General features: G+C 45.1%; 1 protein-coding gene across 1 annotated transcript in view; it reads left to right on the top strand.

The window, feature by feature from the left end:
- The window catches only part of GPR107 (G protein-coupled receptor 107), a 38,373-nt gene extending 20,405 nt beyond the window's left edge, over positions 1 to 17,968 (top strand). Inside the window, exons 15-18 of the mRNA XM_035555002.2 lie at positions 4,360 to 4,409; positions 5,182 to 5,265; positions 6,064 to 6,188; positions 12,822 to 17,968. Of these exons, the coding sequence (XP_035410895.1) occupies positions 4,360 to 4,409; positions 5,182 to 5,265; positions 6,064 to 6,188; positions 12,822 to 12,918 (356 nt within the window). The 3' untranslated portion in view covers positions 12,919 to 17,968. The remainder of the gene's footprint in view (positions 1 to 4,359; positions 4,410 to 5,181; positions 5,266 to 6,063; positions 6,189 to 12,821) is intronic.
- Positions 17,969 to 24,752: the final 6,784 nt, after the last annotated feature.

Below are 24,752 nucleotides of genomic sequence, written 5' to 3'. Positions count from 1 at the left end.
ATGGTGATGAATGCTTTCATGCTTGGCCCCCGTGTCAGGAAAAGCCATTTGCTGCGTTCAGCATCATCCTGCTTCTGTGCCACAAATGCTGTGAACAAAGAGCCTGGTCCTGCGTGGTGCAGAGCCCCCCGGGCTCAGCTGAGCTCAGCAGACGCTGGAGGCGATGGCTGTGCAGACCTGTGCTCAGACACCTCGGCAGCTCTCCAGCGAGGAGCAGGGGGTAGTGCACGGGTAAACATGCTCCAGGCAGTACACGGACATCTCAAAACCTTGAGATAAAGCTTAGTGATTTAAGTGTCAAGACCTCAGTGGATAGCACAGGAGGGCTGGGAAATGTTGAGAAATGCAAGTTGAGAAATGAAATGGACCTGTTATGTTCTCGTGTACTGCTTCTAGGTATCCAAGGTTGAAATAGCAGTTACATGTTGGAGACACACTGCTTATCCAGTACTTTGGAATTTCTTCTGACTGTGACAGGGGACTTCTGTGCCAAACGGCTAATGTGCTTCAGAGTATTCGAGATTAACTAGTGCCACCTCCTAATGCATGACACGGAGAGTTGCTGTATCTGTTTGCTTGACCCCATCTTTCTCGTGTAGGAATGCTTTTAAGCAGAGTGCCATAGAGATTATAGGGCTGTATGTCTCAGAGTTACTCCTGGAGCTGCTTTTTGAGGTCTAAATCTGCATGCTGCCTTCATTGCTGGGGAGTGGGGGGATACAAGACTTCCGTTTACTATTTGGTCATGGCACAGATTGCATCTCAAATGTACACGTTAGTATAGCGTGCAGTGCATTGTGGAAATACTCTTAGCTGTACTTTGCTTGTTCTAGACACATTATGGTTTGTCTTTGCATACTGTATTGTCTGAATTTGAGCTCCTTTTGCCCTTATCTGCAGTCCTTTTCTGTTATTACATACATATTCTGAAAAGTTCAGATTTACTCATCAGAAAGCTATTGTCTGATAGTGTGCAGGGCTGTCGCTGTCTGGCTTTTTTTCTCCATCTTACAGACTGCCTCAGCATTTGAAATTAGCACAGGGAGCAAAATGAAAAAGTGATTGATTTCCAAAATTCTGTGGCATGTTATGTTTTGATCAGTGCAGATCAGGCTGTTGCAGGCATAAGCTGTTAAAGTAAATGGTGATGAAGAAGGGAAACTAAGAAGCTAGTTATAGAAGTCATAAGTCTATCTTGGAGGATGGCTTTCATCTTAATTAGTCTATGAAAGAGGTGGAATGCAGGTATGAATTAGTTTGTAAAACGTTTGGTAGAGAGTCTCTTTTCTTGTTATGCTCTGCAGTTAGGCACTGTTCCTTGGATGATTATCATGCTCAAAATATAAAATTACCTAACCTTTACTGCATGCTGTGATTGCTGTTTTATCACAGTTTTACAGGCTGGGGCTGCAGGTGATTTAAGTTGTGACAGCTGCTGGCCTACCCTCTTGGGAGCGTTGCTGTTGGTATCTGGGCTGCCAGGCTAGGTGAGCCTAAGTCTCAAAGTGTCCAGTATAGCAAGACTCAAGAATTAACGTTTGAAGCACCTTCAGCCTATGATAAAACAATTCACAAGCTGCTGATGACAAGCAAGGATGATTTTGGACTTTCTTCAGAAGAATGTGTGCTGTAACTTTGAGCTGTTTAGAAAAACTGGTGGAATTTTGTAACTGTGCATTAATACTGACTCTAGAATCTGACAGTGGAGAGGAGCATTCCTGAAGTTGTTAACTACGGGGGAGCACCTGGCTGTGATAACCAAGCAAGCCAGCTTCCAAAGGTGCCTCTGCAGTCTTTTTTTTTTGGTGTTTCTTGTCTTTTTTTTCCCCCTCACCCTTCTTTTCCATGCTTAGCCATTCCAGTTATCTAGATGTAACACTATGACTCTTTGGTATTGATTATCAGATGGGCAGGTGAGATTTTGAGCTGGGCTCTACCAGTTGAGAGAGAAGTGCGTTGTGATGCTTGAGTTGGCAACCAGATCTTTGGCTTCGCTATCCTTTCCTCCTCCTGTGCGCCGCATGAATCCAACAGAAATGACTCCCCAGCTCACTCGGTTGTTGACTAAAACACTGATGGACTGGCAGTTTGAATCACAGCTGTTGAGTTGGTGTTCCTTCAACTACAAAGCCTGGGAATTCTCGTGGCCTGTCAGTGCACCAGTTGGTAGCAGTTCTTTGAGATGGATGCGTTGAGTTCAAAATAGATCTTTCTGTACAAACCGATACGTGGTGAATCACAAGATGTTCATGGTCACACTTAATGTAATTCTTTAAATAGGACAACACTGCCTCTCTGCTTCATGATTTAGTGAGTGAGTTCTGCATACTTATGTTTTAATTTTTCTCTAACTGTATTATGGAAAACTTCTAACATTAAGCTATCTGGTGGAGGACTAGACCTATGAAAATCCATACGTTTTTGCTATTTAAATGTGGGAAACTAGCATTTGTGAGCAAGGTAATGTCTCAGGGCTGATTTAGCTATCAAGGATTTAATTCTAGCAGTTGCAAGTCTTGGCATCTGTTGCACAGGGAAGTGCTCTTTGTGCTCGACTGCAGATACTCTTCAAATGTGAGCCTACAGCTTGGGCACTGCGTTCTGGAGTCCAGAACCCCACATTGCAGAGTCAGTGCTATTCTATGTTCAGTGTTTCATATGCAGTCCACAAGAAACCATCCTCCCAAAATCAAGAGCCAGTGTTGCTCTTGATATACAGTTTGTGCCATAACATTGCCCCCACAAGGACACTCTCCTAAAGCCATCGCAGCCTGTCTGGTGTTCGGATAAGCGTGCCATGGAACGAGTTTTAGCTGCATGAAAGCAAATTTGGTGTTCCTTCCCAAATAAGGTTTGCTTTTTTCTCCCTCTGGAGCTGTGGCTCTGCTTCCTCTTAACTGACATGCCGCTGGGCAGTACTAAATCAGAACAACTTTTAGCTGAGTTTTATTCACCTGCCAGTCACCTTATGCTTTCAGGTAGTCAGGTGCTGTGGTGATCTTGTGCCCCCTGGAGGAGGGTTTGTATCTGTCTCAGGGTGGCCATAGCTTACCTGTAATGTTCCAGGGGAAGTGTTTTAAGTTTAGGAAAGTGACACTTGGTTTCTAGATAAAATGAAGTAGGTTTGTAACAAAATGATCTGTCTTTACTGGAACTTATGTAGTGGGAACATACACCACAATTTGAGTGGTACATCTGACGTTACCTTTTCATAAGAAATGTATCACCATTTTTGCCACAAAGTGAAACGTATTATTGCAGTCATTAGTCCTTCTCTTTGTGATGCATAACACTGTATTTTGCATTGTTGTGAACCTTGGAGAGATCTGATGTGCAAATGCACACAGTGTTTTATAGATGTGATTTTTGCAGCAGGTGTTTTCTGTGGGGGAGCACAGGTAAACTGAAGCGCCATGTGTTGTACTTCCATCTCCCTTAAACAGAAGGAGGGCTTGGAGGGAATACAAGTAAGAGAGTGGCAGTGTTTTCTAACTGGCAACATGTGTTCATTGGCTCTAAATTGCATCTCTGCATGCTGTCAACATATCTTGGACTCTTTGCCTCTCCTGTTGTCACAGAACCACCAGGAGTCCGTATCTGTTATCCTGCTGCACCTCTAAAACCTGACTCTTAAACCAGAGCTGACAGCTGCTCCATCTGGTGTTGACCTCTGCTCATTCACATGAATATGCGCCGTGTTCCTCAAGAGCTGATGTAATCTGTCCAATAAATGCAGCTTAGCTTGGGGTTGTAGCGCACAGGGTTTGTGATTGAAACACGCATTTGCCATGCGAACTGGGTAGTATGTCTCCACATTCCACTCATAAATTATGACTGAGCAGTGAGTGATGGAGAATACAGCTTAGCTGTTGAACAGCAGCAGGGTATTTTAACAAGATGCAATGGTTCCTGGATGCAGGATTGCCTCCTAGAAAACCTCTGTCTTTTATCGAGTACTTCCTGACATGTTCTCTGCCTTTAGCTGATGTGAGCAGCTTTGAGATAGTGTCAAGCAGCATGGCCCTTGTGGCAGTCCTAAGGCAACAGTAAGTAGTTAACAGATAAGCATTAGAGGAAGGTTCTATGCTGTAGGTTGTGTGTGTATATGTAAAACTTAGTGTAAAGGTGATCTCATTGAATTGCCTTTTTAAGAGGTCATTCACCATAGCCTAGGGATTGTCCAATATGTATTCAAGCCAGACTAGCGTTCCTCAGAGCACCCAGCAGGCTGTGGGGGAAAAACTTCTAGTGTGGAATTACCCAAGTCGTAGTCTTGGTCACAGTCTTACCTTGTAGACAAGCATCAGGAGAAACTCTCATTTCGATTAATTTTCTGATGAACTTTTGTTCTTTTGACAGCTGCCATTAACCTAGCAAAGCTGAAGCTCTTCAGACATTACTATGTTATGGTAAGTAAACAAGCAAAAACAACAACAACAACAAAATCTTGCACTCATGCATACAGTGCACTTCAAAGTTGTTCAAGCCTTGTGATGGATTACTTCTTTGAAGCTACCATAGCTGATGAATGGGGTAGAGATGCTCCTAGATCTGTGGCAGTGCTGTTCTTTGGCATCTTGGCCAACTGGGTTACAATCCTCAGAGCAACTTACCTTCTTTTCCAAGCAGTTGCATCCCTCTATCTTTTAAATTGGCTCCAGCTATTTGTAATGCTTACTGATTTCCCCTGGAGACAGTTTCAGCTGCCAGTTGAATTGATGAGCTTGAATAACGTACTATAAACTTGCTAAACTAAACATGGGACCAAATGGTGCCTTGAGATGCATGCGTGTAGATTCTGATTAAGTCAGTGGGAGCCATGAGCATACCTCCCAAGAGAGCATAGCCTTCTTGATGATTTCCAGCGGTCTCATTTCAGACTCTTATGAGTGTTAAGAGTAATAAATTACAGTACTGATTCTTCAGTTCTACAAAATCCTGATACTTAAAGCATTTTCCTGATGTAACTTAAATTTGTTAGTAACAGCTTGAGTCATTTGGATGTTCAACAAGCTGCAGAGCCTCAGCCCATATCTTCCATGTTTATTGAAGGAGCATAATAGGGCTAATTTGATATAATGAGTTGTCTGGGAACTGCTTCAGCTATTTTTCTGGAAAAAGAGGTTCAGTCAGGATGATGCTGTTGTTCACACACATGCTTTCTCCTTTTTCTTCCCACAGATTGTGTGTTACATTTACTTCACACGGATCATTGCAATTCTCATAAAGATTGCTGTTCCATTCCAGTGGAAGTGGCTGTACCAGGTATTTGTCTGCAAAGGAAAATACATCCATTCCTTGATTTTTTTTCTTAGTAATCTTTAAATATGACTGCATCAAAAAAATCCATAATGGGTTCTTCATGTTATGGTAGAACATCTCAAAGCACAATGCTGCACCCTGTTTTCTCCTGACTTTTATCACTGATCGCTCCTGGTGGCAGGAGTGTATTTTTAGTTTTATGTTTGTCCAGCAAGGTTGCTGGATTACACATGAGATGTCTGAAAGTAATTGCATTATTGATCTTAGTCTTTAAAATTAAAAATATCTGAAGGAAGTTAATCAAGAACATACAAAAGAGGAAAAAAAATTAGTCAGGTTTGCCCTGTGTAATTGAGGCCCCAGGGATCAAGTGAAATAGGCTTTTGCTTTTCCACTTACAGGCTTTATTTGCCTAGTGACTTTTAAATACTTGGTTTCTTAACATATAATCCAAGTAACTGTGCAGGGAGTCTTTGGAATACATTAACTGTTGAAAATACCAAACAACTTTGGGATATGTATTTTTTCCAATTTAAAAGCCAAGTCTTGCTGTAGTTATTTAAAAGCACTGGAGTGATGTCTAGAGTCGTAACTGTATCTAGAGTGACAGGGAAAGCTGGAAGAACAAAGAGCTTGACAGCCTTTTGCCTGGGATTAACGATAACAGGACAGGAATTGCTTTTTTATTTCTGCTATGGCACAGGCTTCTTGGCCATAAAATCTTGAACCTTATGAATGAGAAGTGTTTCATGACTGTCAAGGATTACAGGACTGAACTTAATCTTGTGTTTTTACTTACAGCTGCTGGATGAAATGGCCACACTTGTGTTCTTTGTCCTCACTGGGTACAAGTTCCGTCCAGCATCAGACAACCCATATCTACAGCTTTCTCAAGATGATGAGGATGATTTGGAGATGGAAGCTGTGTAAGAACCTCCCTCTTTTACCTCTTAACTCGACCTGAGAAAACTAATGTTTATAAACAGTTTGTTTTAATCTCTAAGTCTTTATTTGAAAAAAAGATTAGGTTCTGCTTGCATATTTAAAGAGGAGGTGTCTATTTGGTGTGTGTTAAACTACCAAAGAGGCTTGTGATATGCCTAGGAATCTCTGAGCTACCTATTGCAGTAGAGTAGAATAAGCTGGTAAAGCATTTCATGGGGCAGAAAGATGCCCAGAGAAGTGCCAGGCTAAACAGATTAAACACAAACTATGTTGCTGAACATCAACATACCTTATAGACTGTCATTAACGCTGTATTTTCAGTGTGTCTGAAAATAAATCTTCGTAGTTAAAAAAGCAACCACCAAACAAATCATAAAAATAAACTACCAGTCTACTGACTATAAATGAGCATGATGTAAGGTCCCCTCTACCATGGAGGTCAGTCTGTAGCTCTGCAAAAATTTAAGTAAGGAGATGGGGGTTTTAACAGTACTTTTCACAGTTCACTTCTTTGCTGCTAAACCACGAGGCACCACGAATGCAGTAGGACCTGAATTACTCTGGAGCAACTATAAAGTGGGAGTCAGCCTAATCCCTGTCATTTCCTTTGCAGTGATTTTCTGAGGACTTAGTTTCAGAAATGACACTCATTTTCTATGATAGAAACTGCTCTAAGATGTGCAGCATGCTGGAAGTGTTGAACATGGTTATAATTGCTACACTCTGTGGCCTTGTAGGAGCAGGGCTACCCTAATCTCTTAGTAGTTATGCGTTTCATGCATAGCTGCAATTCATGTGGAGGCACGGAAGTCTATTTCTGAGAGTTTCTTTCCTGTTTGGCAAATCTCCTTTACCTGTTCTTGTGTGAAATAGATCAACACTCCTCCAATTTTTATTGCAGGGGCAAAAAAGTTAGAGTATGTTTGCTACCCTCATAGTTAGCTCAGGAAGAAATGGAGCTTACTAGGGAATTGCTACAAGGATAGATGCGTGAGGTGGAATCCAGCCTGAAATGTCATGCCAAGGACTTCAATGCTCAGAAATGTCTCCAGTAACAGAGATGTTCTTGCCAAATGCATAGTTATTTTTGCTTTGGGTTCATAAAAACCTCTTTGTTGAAAGATGAATCCAAGTGACCATAACATTACTTATCACTTAAAGGTGTTTAAAGGGTTTATACAAGAAGCTGTTTTCAGTCTGGGTGCTGGTAAGCAAACATCCTCGTTACGAAGGCAATATCTAAACTGGAAGATGTGGCAGGATTTGTGTTTGTTCAGAAATGAGCTCCTGCAAGATTGCCTGCTAGATTGAAATTAACTTTGCATTGTGTGCTTAATGAATTTTTATTTGTTTGTGTTTTTGTTAGGCCTAATAATAAAGCATTTCTCACATGTAGTGATTTCACTGGACTGGAGAAGCTGCTCAATTTTAGAGGCTCTGCCAGGAAAAAGCTTAAAGTTTAATGAACTAATCAAGTGATTTACATCTTGCAGCAGTGATACAGACATTGCTAGAAACTCGAGGATCAGAATTCTTTGTGAGCCTCTTCCTAGTAAGGCATTTTGGTCTTTGCCTTGGGAGTTTCCATTGTTGTGCCTTGTGGGTTGTTCCCCTTAGCCTTGCTGGATTTTTTCTCATCTGATTCACTATGAGTTTTATTCCATGTGGGCACTTGGCAGAGGATAATTTCTAAGTGTCTTGTTTTCCGTTCCCTAGCTGCATCAGGGAGGTTAAGCTTACGCATTTCAGAAGCAAGATGTGTACACGTTCTGTGATAGGTGAAGCACTGCAATGCATGTGTATAAAGTTTCTTCTTGACTTGATCTTGGTAGTCCTGTGTTTGCTTTTATGAATATTAAATGTTGTTTCTATAGGGAAAAATATCAAGGTTTATTCAAGCAAGTGACTAAGTGTCTGACAGCATCCTGACTAACCATTGTATGAGTGTTTTGTCTTTCATGTGATAAATATCCACTTGTCTTCAGATGCTGTGGCAGAAGAGTTGAAAGGTTGCAAAATTCGTGGTGTTCTTCCATGTCTTATTTCCAGGCTTTAAGGTGGTTTTCCTTTCTAAAAGGGTTTTTATTAATCTTTTTTTAAAAGGGAAAAAAAAGCTTGCTGCAAAAGCATTCAGTTTCTTTAGGCTCAACATTTCCATGAGCCAATAGAGGGGAGAGCTGTATGATCAGCAAGTCTATTTTCCAGGCTTGCTTGTCTTCCAGCAAGAAAAATAGGATGCTTGAAGTGCAGCTCTCTAGTTTATGCCTGTTTTCTTGCAATGCAAACTATACAAAGCTCTGTGTGGCAGTAAATGTAAATATTGCTAAGGACAGTGTGGCAATCTGCAGAGCTTAAAGAAAAATCCGAAATCTAGGTGTCAGTGACAGAAGCAACGTGAGGCACAAGTCCTCCCTCTGTAGACTGTTGTAATTCTCAAAAAATATTCTATGAATCACGAACAGTGAAGGTGACTTGTAATAAGCTTGTAAAGCTACTTTTTTTTTCAGCTAACACACCCCTGTCTTGAGAGGAAGCATCCACAAATGTTTTAAGACTCATTTCAATTATACCAGACTCAATAGAAGTTGCCCTGGTGGAGAGGAGAGGATGACTAAACCTGAACTAAGGACCAGCCTGCTCTTTTTCAAGTAGGGTCAATAGCCATTCATCTTCAACAAAGTGGCTCTCTGTGCATTCTGTGCTGGGCAGCTTCTTTAGCCTGTTCTGTCAGTATGTGGGCCTGTTGCTGACAGTTTGTTAGATTAAAGTTCTCTCTTTGAAAAGGTGCAGCCACACTTGGCAGAAAGAGCTGTCAGGCTTCCAGTCCTCATGCCATTTCTGGGGCACGAACACAAATGTAAACGGTGCAGTAGATGAGGTGGGGTGAGGAAGGGCAGAGGAAGCAGTTTTGGTTTTTTACTCTTGCAGTAAGTTATTTCATTAGCTCAGTAGGCATTGCTTTAGAAGAGCTCTTCTACAGATCTGGGTTGAAATCGTGCTCATAAACGCATGTGGGGTTAAGATACTTATGTGGGAGGAAGAATTGCAGGAAAAAACATTAACGGTTTTGTTCTTTACTCAGTAAATCCGTTTTACTGAGTGTTTGGAGGCTGACTTTGTGTTTACTTAACACCACAAACAACCTCAACATAGTGAACTGCTGTGGTAATGCTGACCTACCTTTGCTTATACCTCGGGATCTGGAGTTTCTTGCTGTGTCATGAGGCAGCCTATTGTGCGCTGAGGTTGAACGTCCTGGCTGGCTGCTTTTCTCTGCTCTCTCTCTCTCAGGTTGTGCTTCATGGCAGGCTGATTCATGAGGCTCTTCATTGGAAGTGATTTTCTTTCTCTGTGACAGAGTCCTCTCTGGAGAGATGGTTTAGTGAGGAGGATTTGTTGCATTTCAGCTACAACTGATCTGTGGGCTAGAAATGCAGTTCAGCAAACTGTTCAGCTGAGGAATGTTTACTTGCAGTGTTGCAGGTCAGAGCTCAAGTTCAGAGACTGCCCAGGGCATTAGTCTGAGAATTGCAGTGTTCTTGATCTTGGTGCTGCTGCCCTTATTTTACTGGGCATTAAAGCATGTTGTCTGAACTAATGTTGAGAGGGAAGAGAACTTCCCATCGTGCATGAACAGTCTGAGAAAATGAGGCCTTAAGGGTTATGCTGATCGCTTGTCATGAGACAAGAATAGCACTAATCAGACAGGCAGTCTTTAATTTTCACTGAGGAATTTACCCTACCCACCTCCCAAAATCTCTCGCAGTTCTGTGCTATCATTGCACGGGGGTGCAGGAAACGAATAGCAGGACTTTACCTGGCTGCAAATTCAGTATGTATCTGTTTGTCCTATCCCCCCATGAATGTAGGAAATGGATCTTTCCCCCCGAGCAGTAACCTCTGATCGTTTTTGTTATCTTCGTGATGTATAATGGGTTGTAATTGCATTCAAGTACAGTGCTAAAATCTAGACTCTGTGCCCGGTGGGATCTTACTAGATGTGAGTCAAGTGTTAGCACTACTTTGGTGTCAAGCATGTGCAAAGCACCTATTTATATATCCTAGTAGGACTGCTGTTGGATCGCTATGGTAGTGGTTCTTTTTCTTTTTTTGGTTTGTAGTTCATTATAATCTTAAACTCATCCCTGAAGAATTGATACTCAACTCCTTACTCTGTAGTTATGAAGTCAGTTATTTCTGAAGAGTAAACTTTATAGTTGTTTTTCTACATTGTCCCATAATTTTCAGACCATTACTTCAATTTGCCAGAACCTTTCTGCATTCTAGTCCTGTTCTCAAATATGTAGCTCTTAGTGTCTTCTGCAGATTTAATAAGCAAGTTCTCTATTCCATTACCCAGGCAATTACTGAAGATATTGAGTAGAAGTGAACCCAGGACAGACCTCTCTGGAACCACACTCAATGTTCTTTCATTTTTGACAGGAAACCATTAAGTACATCTCAATGCATGCTTTTCCAATTAGTTATGCATCTACGCTGATAGATCTGTCTAGCTCATGTTTCCCCAGTTTTTTCCTGTGTGGCTGTGGGAAAACCACTGTCAACAGGGAAAACTTGAGATCTGTATGCTCTCTGTGCTGAAAAGCTTGATGTGATCTCTTCCAGGTGAACATTTACTAATTCTGTCTTTCTTGTTTAAGCAACCTGCTTGCTTAATCTCCCTGGTTTTTATTTCAATAGGGAATAAAGTTGGTATTTGATCTGTGCTCTTCTGGCCCTTTTTATTTCCTTGAACACAAACTTATCTAGACCCATTCCAAAGCATCTTAACCACTGATGTTCCCAATTTTGCCACCACTAGAGAATGACAAAATGTACAAGTTTTTGTTTGGGTAAATTATTCTTAGAGAGTACATGAACAGAAGCTGATATCTAGTATGGGACTAAGGGCGGTGTCAGAAGAGTGTATCTGAAGATTAGTTCTCTTGGGTGATACTGTGAAAATGCTGTTAGATAGTCTGATCAAATATTCTTACATGGTAAACAGCAGGTGAAAGCACACACAGACTGACAGCAGCGACATCGAACAGGACAGTTTTATGTATGCTTCCAGGCATCCCTTGTGAATGCATTGAACTGTTGCTACTCTTACTTCCAGCATCCAAAATAACCTTTGCAGCACACTTGTAGGAAAAAAATACCTGTGTGGAATGAGAATCATATTGTGCAAAAGAACAGAGCAAATGTCTGGTGCATGTGAATAGCCTGTGTTGTGTGGCGAGGGAGAAAGGTACAGGACTGAAGAGCTTGCTGGAAAGCCAAGGTGGTTGTGAGAGTAGTGGTGCTGTTCTAGTTGGATAAACAGATCGGTCTGCCTAGTGTTTGAACAGCATTATGAGGCTTTGTAGTTCAATGGTCAGATTGCGACGACAAATCCAGACTTGGATTGGTATAAATGGGATGACCTCTCTTCTGTTTTGTTGCTGCTCATTGAGTAATTTTGCTATTAACAGGAGTTGGTGTGCATTAAGCTAATAATGTTCACTTGGGGCAGCGTCCACAGCGTGTGCATTTGTATAAGACATGGTACATGTTAAAAGCATTGCAAATGCAGCAGCAAGTCCAATGCACAGAATTAAGGGTGCTCAGCTATAGAGCAAAAAGTTTCTAAGCAAGCTGCTCAAACTTAATGTGATACCAGCTGGTTATTTACTAAACAACCCCATACTTCTTTTGAGTATGAGCAAATATTATAATGCTTATTCCCTTGCAGTGTCTCTGATACTGTTTTGATACAGCTTTCCCTACATTAGAGAAGGAAACTAAATGATGTGGTTTCAGCTGAGTGCAGTTTAGACCTTGTCTATTACCAGTCCATCGTGATTTTATCTCCTCCACCATGAGAAGAAGCTTTAACTAAGGAGCTGCACTCATTTGTACTGATACAAGTGTCTTAAACGTTTGTTTCTGATGTTACGTTCTGTTCTTGCTCTGATCCTCTGCAGTCTGCTACTTTGGTTTTCTTTGGTCTGTTGGGTTGGTTGAGGGTGGCTCCTTCAGGAGGTAAAAGCAGTGTAGATGGGACTGTGGCGTGGTTACTGTTGGCATACGGATCCATAAGCATGAACCTTTTTTTCTAAAGCACGCTGTAGTTTATTTTGATCTGAACCCTGTAAAGCATAAATGGATAAACAATCTTTATGACAAAACTGCAACTAAGTCAGCTGGCCTCGGTGGTAGTTCTTCCTGTCTAGACAGCTGTAGCAGATCCTGGCAAACCAAGGCTGTTGGGACTTCTGTGTTTCCCATTGCCAAGCACAAAGGATTGGCCCTCTCTCAATGCTGTGACACCTGGTCTGAACAGGAAACTGTGAGCCAGCCTACATATGTCTGTTCTAGTTTAATGACAGATGAGGAGAGTCTTGAGACTCTCAAGGACAGCAGCGTTGCTCCCAACACCCATCAGTGGTGTGTCCAGGATGATGCCTGGTTGGCAAAATGGTATCAATAGGAAAGGCAGGACATCAAGACTGGTACGTCTGGGTAAAGAGTCACTTGGGAGAAATGTTGTTTGATAAGTGCAGGAAAAGCATGGGCTGTTGGCAAAATGGGTGTTGCAGTTCAAATTCTGATGTTGTTTCCTTCTTTTCCAGGGTGACGACTTCTGGAGTAATGGAGGGCATGAAGAAGGTCAAGAAAGTGGTGAATGGTTCAGCAGAGCCGCGGGGCGAGTGGGAAAACATGGCATGATGGACTGGACTAAGGCAGCACTTTTGCAGAAACTTTTTTAATTTATTAATATTACTCAGTGGAAAGGGAGCAACTAGCACTTCCCAACACTGAAACTGCAGAGTGGGGTGTGTGTAGGGGGAGCAAAGCAGTGCAGAAATCTAACTATTCCTCTGATCGTAAGAAAATGGGATCTCTTGGTACCTGCAAGGAGTGTGAAGCTTTCCTAGGGATTTTGGGTGGCTTATTCTTTTTTCCCCTTTCTGGATCAGTTAGGTATTCTGAATTGTTTGCAGTTGCGTTCTTCAGAATGTGTAATTTTAACGTGAAGAGAGACCTTTAGTGTGTATGTAAAGTATATATTTTATATAATGTGCATATATATATACACACGCTATGTAACGTATGCTGGGAAATGCATAGTATCACAGAAGGTGGGGAAAAGAAGAAAAGAGGTGTAAGTTTTTTTTTTAACTCTTCTTTTGGCTTGGACAAAATATAGCAAAACAAATGAGTAGAAATAACTGCAGTTACTTGACAAACTAAATGGGGTATTGGATCAGATGAATTCCACCAGTGCTCACATCGGTGGGAACACTGAGAAGTGTTTTCTCTTATTCCTGCAGGTTTCCACTTGAACACGTCAGGTTTTCAAATGTATTGGTGTATAGGAAGCAAGCAACTGGTTTCATTAAAAACATCAGCCTGTAGCACAACAAGCATTAATGTAAATTCTCCACTGTCAATTGGGTTGCTCTTGATTCGTGCCCACCTGACAAGTACACAAGAGGTGTAGGACTGATGCTTACTTCTTAGGGGTCTGCCATGCAGTCTTAAACGAATTTTAAGCTGTGGCCAAAAGTACTTCGATCTGCATTCTGAAATATTTTCAAGGTATTTCAGAAGACACTCCTTCCTGGCACCGTGTAAGCAGTACCAGGATCTCCAGTAGAAATCTGTCCAGCAAATGTACCGCAGCATGAATCTCTGGCTCACCATTATCCTGAGTTGCTTGGCCTCTCTGGATGGCGACTTGTACATCTCTGGCTATGTAGTGATAGAACTATTTAAGGTGAGCTGAACTGGTCAAAACGGTATTGCTGTGAAAACCAGGCAAGTGCAACTCCCAGTCATAAATGTGTTTTTCCTCAGGAAAGGAGAGGGTTATGGCCAGAACGTTCAATGCCTGGGAGTACAGAAGTCTTATCTATCAGCTGCAAATCTGCAGTGGAGTCTAAACTTAGAGACATGTTACAAATGCAGTGTGTTATCTCTAGTGCTCTGGGTATCGCTAGAAAGGCGAGTCAGTGCCTGTAGCTGTAGTAGTAGGGCACAGCGATGGATTGTTAATTTGTGGGAGGACGGAAGTGGTTCACGGATGTAATGGGAATCAGCTTTAAGAAAAATAAATCAAGTATAACTCACTGACCTAATGAAGCCTTAATCTTCATGTGGAGGTATTAGACATACAGGGACAGGGACAGGCATCATCACAGAGCTTCAGATGTGCCAAGATGTCTTACAAACACTTTTAGGAGATTATTTTTTTTTGACTGAGGGGACTGCATCTCTGGGGCACAACTGATTAAAGGACCACAGCAAGTTTTTTTTCACTCTTTAAGTTCAGAAGCGGGTGAGATTTTTTTTGTATTGCAGGGTTGTTTTTTGTTTGGAACGTTGAACCACTTTCTCAGTCTTGAACATGGATTGTAGAGCTCTTAACAAGTGAGCACTCTGTACCAAGACTTGCTGTTTGAAGAGCAGCGTTGTTTTCTCCAGTTGCAGCTTCTTTTCCCTGGTATTGATTCTATTCATCATCAAAGTGGTATAAATGAATCTACCTGCTTTGATACCTGGAACTGGTTTTTCTTCAGATAAAGCAAAAGAATAACCCTCTTATCTTGGTGCAGAGTCCTCTTCTATATTTTTCTCCTCAGCTGTAACTGCACAGTAATTGCAGCAGTGCTGGTTTGACTTTTGCTGTCGCGGTCTTGGGAAGATAAAGTTTTAGTGAAAACAGAGGCTACACCGCTGGAAAGGCTCATACATCATGTAACACCCTTTTAGACCTTCAGTAGGAGAAATTCTTTTGCATATTTAAGTAGCTGAGGTGTGAGAAATTAAAACTGTAAACAAATGTAGGCAGCCCCAGCACATCATACAGTTAAATACAATAGCTGAAAAAGTGATCCTCTCCTTCTCTGCACGGTTATTCTGTCCCTGGGGAAGTGTCACTATTTGCTCCCAAAGGGCTACTCAAACAGGCTGTAAATTTTGCCCGGAGTAGTCCAGGAGACCCAAAGTCTGTCAGCACTGAGGTATGTAAGGATTTGTTGTCAGGAACAGAAGTGCAATAACATTGTTAATCCAGACACGATGCTGTCATAGAACCTCTTAATGCCTTTTGTGGATGGAATGGGGAATTCTGATGGGTGTGATTCGCTCCAAAACACCGGTGGCTGTGTTGGGGTCCCAGCGTGGGCTGAGCTGGTTCCAAACAGCTGTCGGTTCCGTACCTCAGCATCAGTGAAGCCGCTGATAGAACAAATGCTTTTACCTTAGTCTCAGGTTTCTTTATGTGCACTTTTCTGCTAACGTTGCATAAAGTGTAGTTGTGTCTGCCAAGACCCTGCCTTCCTAGTCAGAGGCCAAGAAATGGGTGACTTTGTCTTGACATGAAAAGCTACGGTAGGGCTCTGCAAGTGTTCTCAGAAGAGCTGTTTCTGGAGTTCGCTTTCGGAGCTTCAGCAACCAGCTGCACAACCAACTTCGGCTGGCACTTAATGCAGGGCGCTAGCCAGCAGTACAACAGTGACTTGTCAGACCTATGCATTAAAAAATAAATGATATGTGGATATACAAGTAAAAAAGAAAAAGGTATATTTTCCTACTGCAGCCATGTCCAAAGTGAATTTCCCCTTTATAGCGTAGAAGTCCTCAGAGCAGGTTGAAAAATCTGCCTTGTGAGGTTGCATGTTGGATTGGACAGCGGCTGGGATGTTGAAGGATGGAGAGAGTGGCTGCAGCTGAGTTTTGTGCACAGCTCGGTGTGTGCTGTGCCACAAAGCATCAACAGGAGGACTGCTCCTTCCCCCTTCCTCCCAAGGCAAACCCACATCTGCACAAGTGACAAGTGCATGACTACTGCTAGTGAAATCTGCAACTCGCCAGGCGGGATAATCGCAGTGGTTGCCTTTCATGTGCTGACTGCTGTCAGTCTGGTAGGAAGACAGACTTTCCCTTTCTTTCACAGGGAGGGAAAGTGGAAGAGCTGCTTGTGGCTGTGCAGATCATTCTGGGATGCGGCCTTACTTCCTTGTCTGCCTCCTACGGAAGCAAGCAGCCAAAACAATCACTGGGCATACGGCAGTATAGCTGAGAGGAGCCCTGGGAAGGGAGGTCTGGCGCAGTGCTGAGTAAATGGCTATGAATGCATTCACATATGTTGCTGCTGTGGAGTGCTCGGCACCCTCTGCAGAGAAAAAAGATTGGCTCATTCTCCAATTGTAATGCAGCTTATGCCCCAATAAATCCCTATTGATGATGGCATACAAACGCCACTGATGGACTCCTCCTTACTGCTGTAACTGTTCAATAAGCTGTCTTCCATGGGAAACCTTGCAGTGCAGCTGCCAGACTCTTGCATTCTTCAGACTTGAAAATATTTTCCTTGATGGTTCATCAAGAGACACATTAAAAGATAGGAAGACATAATGGGGTCATCTGGAACGTTGCTGCTGCTTCCTCAAAACGCAGCAGTTCTAGCTGAAGAAGCCACATGCTGTCCTATTAAGATGCTCTTTAATGTTGTCATCTAACTCAGCATGTTGTGGTCTGCGCAGTGCATTGTTCGCTGTCTTTCTCCATCTGACTGCCCTGTCCCTGGATTTCCATGCTGGCATACCCTGGGAGCATGTTGTAAAAATTTGCTGCATTGCAGTATTTTGTCTTCGAGCTAGTAAGGTAGGAGATGTATTTTCTAAACTAGGTGGACTCTGTAGTGTGAGCGTGCATCCACCAAATGTCAAGCGCTGTAGTGTTCCTGCTGGCCACAAAAGGGCACGTCCTAACCACTCCAGTGTGCACACTTGGTGAAAGTCCAATGGAAGGCTTTTAATGTGTTAACTCTTCTTTTTCCTTATGGTACTCTTCTCTTAACGAGGAGAAATGCAAGCTGAACAGTGGCGATCAAATGGACAAAGTGTGTGTCTATTTGAAAATTGCCTGGCTGCATTAGAAGCAAATACTGGGTATTTGTAGGTTCTGTTGAGCTCTATGAGAACTGAAGTTGCTTAGCTCGTACAAAATCAGGTAAAAGCGCAGGTATTGAAGGAAACACTTGCTCCTTCAGTCTGCCTCGTTTGTCTCCTTCAGTTTGACCTGTAACAATAGCTAACAGACTACTGTTACTTTACAGCAAATGTTTTATTGATTCTGCATTGTGACCTCCATCTCAATCATAAGTTGTTTCCCCATTCTTCACTTCTGTAAAAAGCATGGAGACGTGGTCTGCAGTAGGTGGAAGGCACAGTGATTTGTGAAACATAACTGGACTTCTGCTGCCGAAAACCTGTGACCTTGTGTGTAACTTCAGTAACCCGAATGTTTCACGAAAGCCGAGGCGGTGCTCCCCAGAGGCACTTGACCAATGTTCCCGTGTTCCCTGGGGTTGATTGCTAAATCAGTTTAATCTGGCTTCTCTTGTAGCTGCTGGGTATGATGCTGTTAGGCTTATTAATCACTTAGTAATATAGAAAGCTGTACATTTTTTTTCCCCCGTGTAGTTTGCTTGGAAATAGTAATGATCCTGTAAGAACTCTGCATGATATGTACTTGCAAGTGGCTGGAACAGGATTTAAGAAAAATACTGAGATGCTACACTTGTTGGAAGTGATGGTACAAGAAGAAAGTGACCGAGGAAAAGAGTCACTCCTTGTAGGTTGACTGGTTGAAGAACCCATTTATGTTTTGACTGCAGCAATCCTGTAGAAAGGACAATTCTTAATAAATATTTTCCTGTGGGATTTCGCTTGGTGTTCTGCTTTCTGTGTAATAAAGTAGAGCCTGACCTCCACGTTGTCCGAAGCACTTCCTCTTGTAGCTAGGATACTGGTGTGTTGGGCTGGTACCTGCTCCATCAAAACAGAGGATGGGTCTAAATGGCCTCCCTTTCCCTTCAGTACCTATTAATAATTAATTCCAGATCCTCTTGTATCATTAAGCAGCTTTAGGGCACCTTGTACAACGTAGCTCTGAATTCATTTAGTAAATGATCTCCAAAAGAGCTCAAAGACTCTCCTGTACAGCAAGGTCCTCTTTCAGGGTTTTTGGTGACCAGTAACTATCCTGTTCTTCAGTTCATGTTCGGAAGTGTAAGTAACTTTTTTCAGTATTTTTTTAAGCTTTATTAAAAGAACAGCAAACAGTATTTGAAGAGAAGCAAGACAGATACAAATCAGGATGGTCTGTGCAACTTGGCTTCCCTGCTGTGATTCAAATGTATAAAATAAAGGTTGAATGACTGGAAAGTTTAACGCATCTTGTTTTCTGCTTCTGAACTGCTAGTAACCGAGCTGACCTTTGGTTTTAAAGTCCTTATTTTTCCCATGCCTGATATCCCCTTGCAGCCGTTAACATTGTTTTGGGTACAGGGGCCAAATCACAAAAATCAGCTGCGTACCCGTCATCTTTGAGAGAAGCCTTTTGGCTTTGCAAGGTGAACATCAGCAGCATTCCTGTGGTCTGAGTCTCGAATGAATGAAGCGTTTCTCCCAGCCCTGCAGGCTGAGCCAGGCAGGAAGGCAGATGCAGCTAGGGCTCGCTGGTGCTAGCCAGCATCGGGGTCTCCTTGTGCCACAGGGCTCGGTGTCAGCCTGCTGGGCAAGAGAGTACACAGAGCTGGTGCTCTGAACCTTGGGACCAGAGGCAAATTACTGAAAATACAGGTTTCTACCCATAATAACCTTGTCTATCCAGTGCCATTATCTCCGTGGAAGTACTGCTTTAAAGAAAGGAGCAGGTTTGATTTTAGGCTAGGCTGAGGATATTCGGGGACTATTGTAGTTCTCTTTGTGAGATGTCAGGGTCTGAGCGTGCATTTCAGTTCTGCAAGCTGCCTGGGTTGGCAGGGACAAGGAGGGCAGAGTATTTCCATAAGTGCTCTCCCTGACGATCCACCCCCTGCCTCAAAAGCATATGGCCTTCATCACCAAATGTAGGTCTTCAGAACGCTTTACAGTTTATCCTATAGTTCCCAAGCTACCACCGAGGGGTAGTGCCAGAAATAGATTGTGTTCTCTCCCTTGCAAATCCCAAGCAGCCGTTTGTGCATCGCCTGGAGCTTTTGGGTGGGTGGTGTTTTACTGGGGAGCTAAACTGTAAAAAGTACATGGGTTTGGGACTTAATAGCCTGCTGTAGAATAAAACAAACTGCATGCAGGTAGTTCTTGGGGGTTTGCTTTCTCCCAACTGCACATCCTCTGCTTTTTCTGTCTGTTTTATATTTGACCTTAAAACATCTCCCCACGAAGTGGCAGCAAACTCATCGCTGATGGACTACACGGGGCTCCAGGGGAGCTGGTTGTACTGGACCAAAACCAGTTCAGCTGTAATGGAAGGGAATGTCAAGTGGGACTGAATTGTGAAAAGGCACACCTGAGCTTTGAGACCAAGTGTGGGTTATGTGAGAAAAATCTTGATTTCTGCCTGTCCTCCTGGTGGGAGGCGAGCCCTAACGGTAACAGAGCTCCGTGTGGTTCAGGCTGACTGCAGGGAGGGATCAGCTGGTGGAACTGCACAGGGGTGAGGATAAACAAGAGCCCTAACAAAGCTTCCCTGAGTGTGCCGTGTCTGAATGCACGTTTGTGGGTGTCCTGACCAGAGGAGGTAAATGGTTCTACCTGCTTTGAGGATTTTCTTTCAGTGTCTGAAATTCTGAGCTGTCTTGATCGCGTGCAGCTCCTCGTCGCAGCACAAGGTGCCTGCTGTCAGCGCTCATGCTCTAGCAAGATTATCTTCATGACTGCGAAGATCTGTCTTCTCTTTAAACCTTGCTTTTCCCTTCTTTTGCCTTCTGACTGACAGACTCTAATGAGCAGGAATGTGTTGTGGTGCCCTGTATAGTGAATGGTCAATAAAAACAAATTGCTTTGAACAGCGAGGTAATAACACAGCTTGCGTTGCCACAGCTGCTCCTGATACTGGGGTCCTCAGTCAGGAGCCGAAGGCTTTCGTGTGTCTGAAATAATAGGAACTGCATGTTCTCCGTTTCTTCTCTCCAGTCCCATTCATGGAAAATAATGTAACTCGGGGTGGCGCTGCTTTCTTGTGACTGCTTCCCCCCGGAGAATATTTCTAGTGGGATGGCTGAGACACAATGCATAAGATGACTCTTGTACTGCTGAATGAAATAAACAGGAATGTCGGGGGTGCTGTTAGGGTGGTGTTAGGTGGCATAGGTGAGCATCAAAATGGAGCGGAGAGCTTAGAGCTTACTGCTCCCTCTTGGGATGATTGCACTGAGCTTGGCAAGAGACTTCCAGCATCCTCGGTGGGAGGAGCTGTTAAACATCATGGGGCTTCTGCAGCGAGCTTAAATACAAGTGTGTTTTTTTTTTCCCAGGAAGACTGCTCTTAGTCAGTGATCTTCTATACCATCTGTGGTCTCAAGCCATTTTTGTAGGGCAGTACAATAGCCCGCTAGCAGTCTGTCACCCTACAAATCCACCCCCTGCTCTTCCCGCAGGGTGTGGAGGTGATTGTTGGTGCCTCGGCTGCTGCTTGGCTGAAAATGCTTCTCCTGTGGAGCTGCTCTGGATGCTTTGTTCCACAGGAGCTCTGGGAAGTCGGGAGGAATCCCCCACCTGGCTCAGCTCTTAATGAAGGTATTGATCCGCATCTCCTGGGAGAAACCAAACTTTCCTCTTTCAGAATGGATCTCATACCGGGAGGTGTTGGCCGAACTGGAGGGACTACAAAGGACAGCTGCAGTGACTGAGATGAGAGAACTGGGCAATGACAGAAGATTACAGGAGTTAAGGCTCTAAGCCTGACTACGCGATGATTAAAGACGATGCAGTGCTATACAAAACGGCTGCACGGGGAGAGCTGTGGAAACAGGTTGGGGATTTGTTAGTGGAGCCCGAGGGCTGCGGTGTGGAGAGGTGAAAGCAGAGGAAAAAAAGATGTCAGGAGAAGCCTTCTGCCAAGGAGGTGGGTTTTGCTGCAAACAATCTTCCCCGGAGAAATGGAGGAAGTTGTGTGTTGTTTCCGATAATGAACAGCGGACTGGACAGATCCCTCCTAAATATACTGCGGGGAACAATCCCTTATCAGCCGTGAGCTGGACTAAATGCCTGACTTGGTCTTTTTCCATTTGCTTATCTCTGTGGGAAGCGTATTGCCTGCCTAATTGCTGGCGTGGAGGCTCCTTTTAGTTTCACCATAAAACCTTGCGCATACCTTGAGTGAGCTGGGCTGCTGCCTGGCAGGAGCGCTGACGTGCCCCGGTAGAGCGAGGCTGGGAAATGTGCTCCCTCATCTGTATTCCTGGGCAGTCGAGGTTTCAACTGCTGCTGCAGAAGCTGAGCAGAAATATCTGCTGGGATTTACCAGCCCCACAGTGCCCGTGCGGAACCGTGAATCAGAGCAGCCTTGTGGGAGGCAGCCGCACAACCTCTCACGGCGATGAAATTTGAAAAATAGGTACAAGAAGGTTTTTGCATGTTTGAGGTTTTTTTTAATTCAGCTATAGCACAATGGGGTTTGGGTGGACAGAAATAGCTGGAGAGCACCGTTTGCTTACCAAGCTTGCTCCAAAAGCTTGTTTCTTGTGTTAAAAGCAGCCAAGGGGAGCAGTGCCCAGCGCTGCCTTGCTCCTGGGGCTGCGCTGCAGCAGGGCCACCGCCACCTACAGGGTGTACACCACCGGCAGGCTTCCTGCACCAAGAAGCTGATGGTCGAACACGACTCGCAGGTAATCTCAGAAATAGGCTGCCTTCCATCTGGCTCGTGGAGCGAAAACCACCGCAACTGCTCCCTGCAAGTGCTCTCAGCTGAGAATTTAATGGACGGCCACCGAGCTACCTTCAGAGCAGGGATGGAGGCAGGAAAGCAGCTTCCCTACTTTGAAGGCTCTGGTGTATTTCTAAAGATAAAAGCTTTAGGTCTCAGTCTTGCCGTTTACAGGGATGCTTCTCTCAGATTTTTTTTTTGGTAAAAACATCTGTTGGAGCAGGGCGGTAGAATTGGCAAACGGTGCCCAAGTAACCTCACACAGTCGCAGGGTGGTGAAGTGGCCTCTCCAACCCCTCTTCCAGCCCCGAGGGTGCTGGTGGCAGCTGTGGGGGTGTCTTGGGGTGTCTTGGCTGCAAGAAGCTGCTGCTACCCGTGCAGCTGGCATCTTCCCTCGCACAGGCACCGCTGCGCAGCGCGTGCTGGGCTGGCAGCGTGAGGAGCCTTTCCTTTTCTATTCCCCACCAGGGTGCTGCCTGCTTCCAGTAGCGAGCGGCGTTTGAAGGTTCCAGGAGGCTGGGCTGCGGCTCCTGCACTGCGGGAAGGGAAGAGAAAAGAAGAGAAGGTGTTTTCCCAGGTGCCAGCTGGGATTTGTGACGTGCCACCAAGGAAGATCGTGCGCCGCTGCCTCTTGCTTGGCTTTGTCTCAGCCAAATGCTCGGCACTGACACGAGCGCAGCTGATGGGCTCCCGCTGCCACCCCTTGCAGGTTCCCACGTTAGCATAACAATGACAGCCCCGGAGGCTGTGAAGAGAATAGTCTTAAAAAAATAATTAAAAAAAAATAGAATTTAGCAGAGAAATTAATAGCGTAGCAAATTGTAACGCTCAGCGCATCGGCTGCACGTCAGTCCTGTGGCTGCATGGGCAGCCTGTGTGTGGTGGTGCCTGACTCCAGGCCTTCCTCCATGCTCGGCCAGAGTTTCACCATCTACAACTCCATTTCCTTGGGAGAAGAACCCGCAGGCACTGCTGCTGCAGCCATTTACCCAAAGATCCGCTGTGCTTCGTGGCGGTTGTGCTTTGTCCAAAACCATGCTACGTATTGGCACTAAAAGGCTGTGCTATCTAAATTTATCCTGGTGACAGCCAGTAGAGCTGCTGGTGTTCGTGTCCCAGTTTGGGGTCATAAGGCCTGATTTCGGAGGCCTCTGTTAGCCGTGTGTGGCTCAGTTATCCAAGCAATTGTGCTGGTGACTGCCAGGACCGGGCGCTGGGTGTTTGACGTGGCCTGCGGTGAAACCAGGGACAAGGCAAGAGCACCATCAGTCACCCGTTTGTAAAGCCTAAAAGAGCGTCGGAAACCCCCTGGTTGGTAAGCTCGAAGCTTTAGAGCCCCGTTTGGATCTGCCCGCAGCCCCCTTGCCATGAAACCACACACATGAGTACAATTACTGCTGTCTGAGCCCAGGGTGACACCAGGGGAGGCGAGGATGTGACCAGGCCCAGCTGACGCGTTCCTGCCTCCTCGGCTTGCGGCTGTGGCACCAGGAAACTGAACTCATTCCGCTGGAATTTTTTCAACTCCAAAGCAACTATTTCAGCGGCTCTCTGTGCCAGCAGTGACCACAGCTTGTCTGGTGGAGCGGCCAGCGCTGACGCCGATGATTTCTTTTGCTTTTTTTTTTTTTTTTCTGACTCACGATCATTAAGTATTAACCTTAAAATAGCCGCTCTTTTTGCAGTTGATATAATTAACCTCGCGCGTGCGTTCATCCCCCATCCTAGGCTTTGAGCCTTCGCTGCCGCCCGACTCCCTGATTTTCAGGCATAGCAAAATTTGGCTTTTCCCCAGGAGGCACGGCATGGGCTGTGTGTGCTCTGCTCGCTGAGTTCATGGCGTGGCTCAGGCTGCCTGCCGCTGCCCTCTCCAGAACCAGGTTCCCCGGGGTAGCTCCTGCCCCAGTTCCCATCTAAATGCACATTTGGCCAAGCTCTGGGTATTGCCCTGTCCCCAAATGCCAGCAGCGTTGGTGCTGGCCGTGCCCAAGGGACCCGCAGGCTGCACCCCTGGCTCCTTCAGCCCTGCAGCACCGCCGGGTTTCAGATCTGAACACATCTGCAGGGGGGGAGAAGGGAGGAGAAGGCCTTTTTGTGAATTGGAGAGTACTAGGGAGGGGGCTGAGCATTGCTGCTTACATGCAGTGCAGTTGTGACGAGGAGACCCTAATCTGGATGCTAAAATCAACGAGGACGTGTTGGAAGCCCCGTGATGGCACCTGGGGATGCTCCTTAAATGCACGCAGCGCGGCCAGCCCACGTGGAGCGAAGGCGGCGTGCCTGAGCCCAGCGGCCCCGCTGTGTCCTGGGGAAAAAAAAGAGCTCGCTGCTTTATTAAACCCCGAAGTGAATTCCTGGGGAAGGACGAGCTCCCTGCGGGCGCAGACCTGGCTGCGCAGCCCACGCGGTTCCCGCGGCGAGGCGTGGAGCGTGCTCCCGGCCCCGGGGGGACAGGCAGCGGCTTCCACCTGCGCCATCGCGGCGGTGACAGGCAGCAAATGTCACTGCGGGACCCGGCGCTTCCAGGATTTCCATGGCAGCGCGTTGGGGAGCAGGCAGAGGGTGTGCCGTGAGCAAGGAAAAATCCTGAGCTTGTGCTGCACGGGCTGCGTGCTTGGAGGGGCGAGGAGGGCTGGGAGGGAGCCCCAGTGGGATTTGCAGAGCTGCTCTCGAGGGCTGGCCCCACGCTGGATGTCCTCTCTGAGCAGACAAGCCAGCCCCTTTGCTGGCACAAGGGTCGCCTCTGAATGCTTCACGTTTGGCTGGGCAGCTTGGTTTGTGCCCCGGTGCCTGATTTCAAACCCACCAGCCCCAGGAGTCTTTCTGGGCCGGGGCTGCGTTCC

Source organism: Cygnus atratus, chromosome 19, assembly GCF_013377495.2.
Source record: "Cygnus atratus isolate AKBS03 ecotype Queensland, Australia chromosome 19, CAtr_DNAZoo_HiC_assembly, whole genome shotgun sequence".
Classification (NCBI taxonomy): domain Eukaryota; kingdom Metazoa; phylum Chordata; class Aves; order Anseriformes; family Anatidae; genus Cygnus; species Cygnus atratus.
This window is presented reverse-complemented; position numbering and strand designations above follow the sequence as displayed.